The sequence below is a fragment of the Xenopus laevis genome, chromosome 5S, assembly GCF_017654675.1.
Source record: "Xenopus laevis strain J_2021 chromosome 5S, Xenopus_laevis_v10.1, whole genome shotgun sequence".
In the NCBI taxonomy this organism is placed as follows: domain Eukaryota; kingdom Metazoa; phylum Chordata; class Amphibia; order Anura; family Pipidae; genus Xenopus; species Xenopus laevis.
In genome coordinates this window covers 129427756-129437350 of record NC_054380.1, presented here as the reverse complement: position 1 = coordinate 129437350, position 9595 = coordinate 129427756, and the positions used below count along the sequence as shown (strand labels likewise).

Here is a 9595-nt window from a genome sequence, read left to right as displayed (position 1 = left end):
AAGTACCATTATAATACACATGTGAATTAACACCTCAGTATCTGGCACAGGATAAATTAAGCCTTTATATTATGAGAGTACATCATTTAAAAAATCAATGCAGTAAATATAAAAAATTAAGTTACTAGTATTTTTATTTAACAATTCAATATGAACATTACCACTTTGTTATAAATAAGCAGAATATGAAGGGTAAGTATCAAATATACACAAACCATGAGGTATTTACAACAGTTGCACACATAATCATGGCAGGGACAGACGTACTTATAACAGACTTTAAGTCTCTTCATATTCAAGAGTATTTAGAGGCTGCTTAGCAGAAAGACTAAATAAATCCAGCCTGGTGGGTCAGTCAAGATATCTCCATGTTGCAGAAGACCCAAAACATTTGTCCATCAGCAGAAAACTGTCCTGAGTTAAACCCAATGAACACTAGTCCTCAGCTCCTGCAGAATCATTCTCAACCTCACGCTCTCTTGGAGCACTGGAGAAGGTTGGTGAGTTCACTGATGTAGCTGATGGTGCACTTCAAGGTTTGGATCTTGGTGAGGGGCTGCCTCCCTTCACTGTACATTGGAGGTAAATTGTTCCGGAGGGTATGAAGGGCCTCAGCGATTGACCTCATGCGTAACTTCTCCCTCTCACTGGCTTTTCTCCTACGTTGAGTTGTCATTGAAGTTTTATGCCCATGATCCTTCTTGGTGAGGTCTCTATTGTCTCCATGGCAAAGTGTAGGATACTGTAACAAGCTGTAGCTGAATGGCATCTCCTCCAGACCTTGTCCAGTGTGTGGGCTGGAGGAATAAGGAGACTCATAAGAGGCTGAAGGAGACAAACTCTGTGGTGATGGAGTCTGGCTAAGTGAGTAGCTCTCATCATGACTTTTCCAATCCCAGGTGCGGGCCATGTAAGAAGAATTCGGTTCACAGTCGGAGTTCAAGGCATAGTCCTCTTCCATTTTTACCAAGGGATGGTGCAGAGTCTCCATCAGTAAGACTTTCCTAAATGATTCCAACCAGAAGCTGCTTTCCCAAGTCCAGAACGGTAGCTGGGCTCCAAACAATAGGCTGCCTCTGAGTTGATGGCTGACAAAGTTCCATGTGAGTTGATCTTGGTGGGGGGGGAGGCCCTTTTATAAAGAGATGCTAAAGCTGGAGTGGGTGTTTTAATGGAGGAGATCAAAGGAGACAGAAAGGTGTTAACATGGAAAATGGACTGGCCAAGTGTTACTTGACTTTACTTTGAGAATTATCAGCCTTCAGCTAAATTGGCTTTCAGTAAACAGACCTGGGAGAGGAAAGAAGGAGGGGGGGGATAGTTTTGTAGGATGTCAATCAACAAGTTAAAACTGGCAAATATCTGATTTGTAATTAATCCCCAGCTATCAAAATGTATGTTTTAATAAGTGCCAAAGAAAAGAAAATGTTTCTTATTAAAATTGTGTTTTCCATTGCTTTTGAAAATGATTGCTTTCTTTTATTTTTGCGTTTGGGTAAATCCGATTTAAACAAAATCACTATTTTTCTGCAATTTTTCTTTCCACAAACAGTCACAAATAGGTATTTTTCACTGTCTACTGGAAAGTTGTGTTTGGGACTGCAAAAAAAGAAAAGTGTATGTCTGTGCAAATAAAAAATGTATGCAGTTTCTCATTAAAATTGAGGTTTCTTATCTCTTTTGAACATTTTTCCTTTTTTTCCTGTTTTTTTCTAGTTTCCCAATAATTTATCACAATCTTTTCACAAAAGACAAAGCTCCATTTTTTCTGCAAAGCTGTAAGATTTTAACTAAAGAAAGTTGCACATGGACTGGACCAAAATCAAAATATACATTTTGCCTATTTATTGAAAAATTGTGCTTTCAATCTTTTATGAACATTTATACTTTTTCCTATTTTTAGCTTAAGGTAAATAATTTTTTTCCAACTTTTAAAATTGCTTTTTTTCCCATTTTCAATTTCCATGATCTTTCCCAAAAATAAAAAATATTTAGTATTTAGCTAATAACATCTACTAGAACGTTAACCATGAAACTGAAAACAATTTGCAAATGTAGAGTCTAAAGATTATTTTATTTGTTTTCAATATCAAAATGTTCAATTGTTTGAGGTTTTTTTTTCAGATTTGAAAAAAATCTGAAATTTATCAATAGTGATTGGCGAATAAATTCGGCAGACATGAATTTGCAGTGAATTTCCGCATTTTGCCACAAGCAAATCAATTAGGGATAAATCACAGTTGAAAATTTTGAAAAAAAAAATTTGACGTGTGTCAAAATTGGCGCGCATAAAAATTGTCGGGCATCAAAATTATTTGGACGCCCATTTACTTTAATGTGTTTGGACAAAATAGTCGCAAGTATAAAAATTGTCTCTCGTGTAAAAATTATTTTGATGCATATTGACTTCAGTGCTTTTCGCAATTTTTTTTCCATCACTATCAATCTTAGATGTTTATTTATGAAAAAAATTAAAAATGGATTTGCTTATAAATGTGGAAAAAGAAAGTCAATGAGGCTGGCAAACCTCGAGTGTGTCGAAAAGTCCAATTGTAAAATAATTGATTTGATCATTTTATTATTCAAGTTTTTGAGTTTATTTGCAATGAATACATTTAGAAAATGTGAGTTTTGACAACTCTATTGCTGTTAAATATCAAATTTGAAGGTTGATAAGAAAAACATGAAAAAAGTGAATCTAAAAACGTGGATATTGGACATTAGACCCCTTAGATATTACATTCCACGGAGTACCTGGAATCCACGGCATTTACAAGAAGTAAGATGTTGCAGTAAAATAATAAAATACAATTTTTTTCATTTAAATGACTTGCTAGAACCAGTTCATAAGTACATCAGTGCATTATCTGAATTGATGCTTTAGATTTGTCAGAGATGAATTGAACTTTTACTGTATCCACTCTTGAAATAAATGATATAAGGAGATTTTCATTAACAAAATATAACTTGGATTGCTCCAGCTTGGACCTCCCCATCTCTACCTACAGCTGTCGGTCTGCTGAGCCATATGACACGAGGTACAAATTGGTGATTGCTCCCGCACACCTGTCTTAACAGATAAATCCAAGTCCACTTGATGCTCAGTGATAGAGGCAACCGGCAACCTCAAAATAGATACTGAGAAAAAGGCACGCTGGCACACAAGTTGTGAATGCAGGTGAAAACCTTGCTTAGTTTTATTACCAGAAGTGCAACGTTTTGGGGCAAGCCCCTTTGTCAAGCTTGACAAAAACCTTAGCAAGGTTTTCACCTGCATTCACAACTTGTGTGCCAGCGTGCCTTTTTCTCCATATGACACGAGGGCCATGTAAAGACAGTCTAAAGACATTTTAGGGGTTTCGCACATTTGTGCTCACATGACTATAAATACAGACATACATAGGCCAATACAAATACCAACTCTGCCCCCTCCAGACTATGGGGCAAATTCACTATGCACCTGTTGGGTAAAAATGTTATCCCCAACCAAAGGTGCGGGCTAACAGAGCCTGCATTCCAGTTGGGGATAACTGTAACGTTTTTTTTTAAGAAAAATGCATAACTTGTATGTGAAGTCACGCGCATGTGCATAATGGGCAATTCGGGCCGTTTTTCTTTATGCGGATGCGAGTGACTGGACATGGCTGCTCACACCGGGAGCTCCCTCCCGGTGTGGGTAGCGTAACGCTGGCGGGAGGCATTTTTTACTTAAAAAAACCTACTGTTATCCCCAACCAGAATGTGGGCTCTATTAGCCCACACCTTTGGTTGCGGATAATATTTATACCCAACAGGTGCCCTCAGGGGCGATCCTGAGGGCACCCCTCTCACGCTCCACGCTTAAAAGTTAAGTGTCGTAGGGGGGTCAAAACGGGCTGCATTGCTAGCGCAATGAGCGATACAGCACTTTCTGCACTAGCAGAGCCAAATTTTAAAAACCGGAAACTCAGCTCTTAAAGTTACAGGAGGCAGCTTTTTGCTGCCCCTTGTAACTTGTTCTCACCTTGCCTCATGGCAGGAGTGGCCCTGGGTGCCCTTTAAGATCTTGGATCTGCTTAGTTTGATTCTGCATGCAAGTTGCAAAATGTGGCTTGTTAGGGATTGAAAGGGGTGTTAGAACTCAGCGCTGCCTCTGAGCACCAACACCCTATAGAGCAGACAAGCAGTCAAATAAATTCTGACAAACTGTAACATCTCTGCACTGATAAATGGGACATTTGGTAAAACACCAAAAAAAATGTTCCTGCGCTACTGCCCATATACAAAATACACGAGGAACCATTCCCTAGGCTTAAAACGGGCAAATATTGATATCCTATTAACGTCACGATGCAATTGTCTGTATATTTGCTCAGTAAATACAGCGCGTGTGTCAAAAAATGAAGCCGAGACAGATTATTCTAAAATTAATATTTACATTGTTACGGGGTGGCTGAATCATTTCTGGAGTGCAGAGTGGAACATTTACATATTTATCATTCTTGTTACCAAAAATGGTCACACAAAAAAAGTTGAAGTGGTAAAATTTACAATAGGGATTAATATTAATCTGAAGTCTGATTTAGGATTCTGGGATTGGTAGTTTAGTGTTACAGGCCAGAGATTCCTTCACTTTGGGTTTATATAAACAATTTGGTGGCAATTCATAGGGCAAGAATGAAGTTGCTGTGCTAAAAGCTATGATAATGGCAGTAACATTTGTAAAAAAAAAAAAAAAAAACGTTCCTGTAATTTGCATGTGACTGGTATTTTCATAGCCAGTGGCCCAGTCTTGTGTCCAGCAGGAAATGACGTATAAAACAAGACAGATAAGCTTTGAGTCATTAGGATTCCACAAAGAGAGATAAAGGAACAGATCTCTCTCCAAATGGGCACAAACTGTCACATCAGGTTCATTCAGAGAATTTTATGCATTTTTATTTGAAGCTACTTGTTGCTATTGTTGCTTGTCAGTGATGGGCGAATTTCTTCCTTTCGCTGACAAATTCTCAAATTTCCCACAAATTTGGCCGCACGTCCGTAAAGTCACTCAAATCAATTTTGACGCTGGCGTTAAAGTCAATGGGCATCTGAATAATTTTGACACGCGGCGATTTTGACACGATCGTATTAAATTAAAAGTCTTCAACTGTTTCTGTGATTTCAGGGTATGATCTACCTGCCCACCCACTCAATCATGTCCCCCACTGCCCTGGCTGCTCACATTGGAGTAGGTAAGACAGTGGCTGGGGAACAAGGCTTTGCTTAATTATAGAGGAAGCAGACCCCATGGTCCTGTACCCCATGTTCCCTGGTCCCCACTTGACCGCATGTTATGCTTCCTCCTGTTGGGTCATTGTGCTACAGAGCCTTGTCCTAAAGGTGGCCATAGACATAACAATTACAATCTGTCTTGGAAAAGATGTTTCCAAGAAAGATCATTCGTTTCAATACACACGTGTAGAGCTGAATCTTAAGATATACAGACAGAAACAATAGAATTCTACCTGTACCTGACGATTCAGCACTAACAATGGCCAATGTTCAAGGTGCCTTCAAAGGAGCCCGATCAAAATTTTCCATCCAGCCCGATCGACGAGCCGACCGGTATCCAATTATCCAAAAATGTGTTTCTTACGATATTATCTGTGCGTCTATGGCCACCTTTATTGTTTTCCCTATTACAAGTGGCCAGTACAGAGGGGTCAGTGGCATAACTAGGTGTTACTGGACCCCAAAGCAAAATAATTTTAGGGCCCCCAACATATTCAGAGGTTGTGGATGAGAAAGAAGAATAAGGACCGCACAGGCTCACCGTTTTCCCCACGGATCAGGTGCTCAGTCTCACAGTGTCCCCACTGTGGATGCAGCAAAGATTCAGAGAAGCAGACGGCACTTCTGAAAACGGGGTTTATTGGAGTACCTGCTGGTGACACCTTACGCGTTTCGGGAGTTATCCCTTAATCATAGGTTATGATTAAGGGATAACTCCCGAAACGCGTAAGGTGTCACCAGCAGGTACTCCAATAAACCCCGTTTTCAGAAGTGCCGTCTGCTTCTCTGAATCTTTATTCAGAGGTTGTGCTTTTTTAAAAATATATGTTGAAATTGCTCACTGATTAGAGCCCCATGGGGCCCCCTATACCCCCTGGGGCCCCCTGCAGCCACAGGGTCTGCTTCCTCTGTAGTTACACCCCTACTGTTTCTCCCCCCATCCATTTAAAAAAATAAATACATAAATATGGCAGGTACAAAAGTGGGTGGGAACTGTTATTTGCATAATCAAAACTGTGGACTTGTACAACTATGGGAGTTATGTGTGCTGTGCTCCTATTACGCAGTTAGAAAGGCTGCCATTGTATTGTACTGTATTTCTGTCCGTTGCCAGCCTATGCGCTGCTGTGCATGCACTGATCAAAAAGTGACCTAAGTGAAAGTGCAAGAAGTTTTCAGTCTGAATTTGCCCTAGTGAACTAGCTGTTCCCCCCCACTGAGCGGATTTAGCCATCTCTTGCTAATGTAGAGGTGAAGTTTATATTGACTGCCCTTTGATGTCCCAAAATACCAAAGAAGTGCTGCGCCTAAGCACACACCTAATTAGTGATTTAGAGCCGGGGCAGTTCGTTATGGAAATGAAGGGGCAGTTCATTATGGAAATGAAGGGGCAGTTCATTAAGGAAATGAAGGGGCAGTTCCTGGCTTTGATTTGCCCTAATGATCCCTTTGATGCAGAGTGGGTCTGTGTGAGGAAGACGGGAATATCTGTAAATTAAAGGGAGAATTTTAATCCAACTGCCAATATAAATAAACAAAGAGAAGACTATTAGAAGGGGGTTACAAGAAACATGCATTTACCTTTCAGGCTCGGAGACATTGGCCTTGCTTAATTCTCTATAAAAAAATCCCCAACCCAAGACACTGGACAGAGAAGAGCATGGATATTGACTCTGGTATCCAAACTCTGCTGTCTCATTCTGACATTGTCTTATAATGCGAGAAGGACACGGACAGGAGCAGGACACGGACAGGAGCAGGACACGGACAGGAGCAGGACATGGACAGGAGCAGGACACGGACAGGCGCAGGAACCGGTAGAAAATAAATTGGCAGATAACCTTTTTGCAAATTACAGTGTATTTCCCAAAGTGACCATTTGATCTCTCTGACCTATCAGAGCTAATTGTGGCCTGGTTGCTATGTGGTTACCACATTGAGGAGCAACAAGTGAGTGACATCCAACTGTGTGTTACAGTAGACTTACAATCAGGAGGCCAGGAGCGTGTCCTGCACTGAACAGTTGGACTTCCGCACAATTGTGTCACAATTTGTGCCACAATGATGCTGGAATTCTGGGGACAAACAATGCATTGTGGGAAAATATCATAGTGATTGCACTCACAATTGCACTATATTCACTGCACTTGTGAACGTAATTTAGTCCTCTTGTCTCATGTATTGTGTTGTAAACCTTCAGCCTTTGAACTGTTCTAAAGTATATTCAGTGCTGCCTTTAGTTGTCAAGAGGCCAATGTTAAAATAGAGTTTTACTCCATATATTTATATACAGAAGGAGTGTCCAACACAGTGTTTCTATTAGAATTTTGTCCTAGTGATACCATCTTGCCCTAATATATTTGTTATCCCTCACACTTCCTACAGTCACGGTTGGACTGGGCTATTGGGACACCAGAAACAATGCAAGTGGCCCTTGCTCTAGTGTATCCCACCAAGGTGCCAACCTAGACCTGCTCCCCTCCACCCTACCAGGAACCTTTTCTGCTCTGCTCCCACCCTTGATCGCCACCGCAAGGAGGACATAGCAAGTGCACGGTGCAAGTGGGCAGTGGTTGTGGTGCGTTTGGTGGAAGCTGTCGGCCACTGAAGTTAGCAATAGGGGTGAGGGGCTCTGATGAAGCAGCCACTGTGGGACCCAGACACCAATGTTCCTTCAAATTCCTTCTCGGCTATGTGGGCAAAAAAATAATTTTGTGGCACATTTCAAACTTGTGTGCGCAGTTTTCAAAAACAATGTGCTCAGGTCAAAATTAATACAAAAGTGTGTTTTAAAACTAAATTATTTGTGCACACAACAATTTGTTGGTTATTCTGGCCTAAAAAAGTGCACACCTTAGAGGGAACATTGCTAGCGCAGGGGTCCCCAACCTTTTTCACCAGTGAGCAACATTTAGATGTAAAAAGAGTTGGGGAGTAACACAAGCATAAAATTAGGTTCTGGGTGGTACCAAATCAGGGCTGTGATTGGCTATTGATAGCCCCTATGTGGACTGGCAGCCTACAGGAGACTCTGTTTGGCAGTACATCTGTTTTTTATGCAACCAAAACTTGCCTGGAATTCAAAAATAAGCACCTGCTTTGTGGCCACTGAGAGCAAAATCCAAGGGGTTGGGAAGCAACATGTTGCTCATGAGCTACTGGTTGGGGATCACTGCTCTAGTGCAACACAGCCCGCAATCAACTAACAAAGGTGATTAATCAAAGTACATTCCCAGATTAATTCTGTGCAAGGGCAGACATCATCAAAAATTCACTAAGCCACCAGTCCCAGGTCCCATTATGATGGTCCAAACTAGAATGCCACCTCCCTTCTTTGCTTCTCTGTTGTGTCCAGAGCAGTCACCCCATTTTCTCCCCCTAAAGCAGATAGGTTGCCTGATCCAAGTATGTGGTACACTACAGTCATGTTGTTATAGGCATTTTAATTTGTGCATATTAAAATGCAGGCTGAATACATTTATATGCCTTTTACATTGCATTTTTGTGAGTTCAACATACATTTCTGCATCCACCAATATGAAATATGGTCCATTTAGAGCTACTGAGACCCCTGTCAACTACTGCTTTTTATTGGTGGCTCCTCTGATACTAATACACATACAAAACATATATTATGTGTAATATTCCTATACACATTTGTATATATTTTATAAAATTTCGAAAAAACATAAATGGCATATGATTAGGGAAGAACAGTGACACTTGCAAGTAGGTGTACAATTAAATGCCCAATGCTGGCTAATGATATTGCCAAAATCCCACTGTGTGATGGTCACCTTGGGCCACAGATGCAGTCATCGCTCAGTGGTTATGTCTGGGTCCACGTGATCTAATCTTTGGACTGGAGGATGAATGGACTACCTGATTTGAGACCATCAAGATCATTGTAGGTGTACAATTGAATGTCTAAAAGATGGCTATACATAGAATGATATTGACAATCGACTTGTCTACTCCTGAGTTGGAAGACGAATGGTCCATGTATGGGCTTAAAATTATGGCAAAACCCCATTGGGTAAATGTCAGACTGGGTCGTGAATATGGTCATCACTTGATGGGTCTGCATATGATCTGATCTTTTGACTGGGAGATAAATGAATGGACTGTGCTGATTGGATACAGGCAAAACTGCAGTAGGTATAAAAGTGAATGAAAAAAAAGTGAATAAACTTGGCCACTCTTGACTGAGTTGAACTTTTATTGGCCCATGCATGGAGCCAAAACAATGGCAAAATCCCATTAGGTGAAGGCCATATTGGCTCATGCTTGTGGTCATTAAACGATGGATTTGCATATGATCTTATCTCTGGACTGGCGGATA

General features: G+C 40.7%; 1 protein-coding gene across 1 annotated transcript; it reads right to left on the bottom strand.

The window, feature by feature from the left end:
- Positions 1 to 469: 469 nt before the first annotated feature.
- On the bottom strand, positions 470 to 991 carry msgn1.S (mesogenin 1 S homeolog). Its single transcript, NM_001142639.1, is given in 1 exon segment — positions 470 to 991. A coding segment is annotated over 1 exon segment (522 nt).
- Positions 992 to 9595: the final 8604 nt, after the last annotated feature.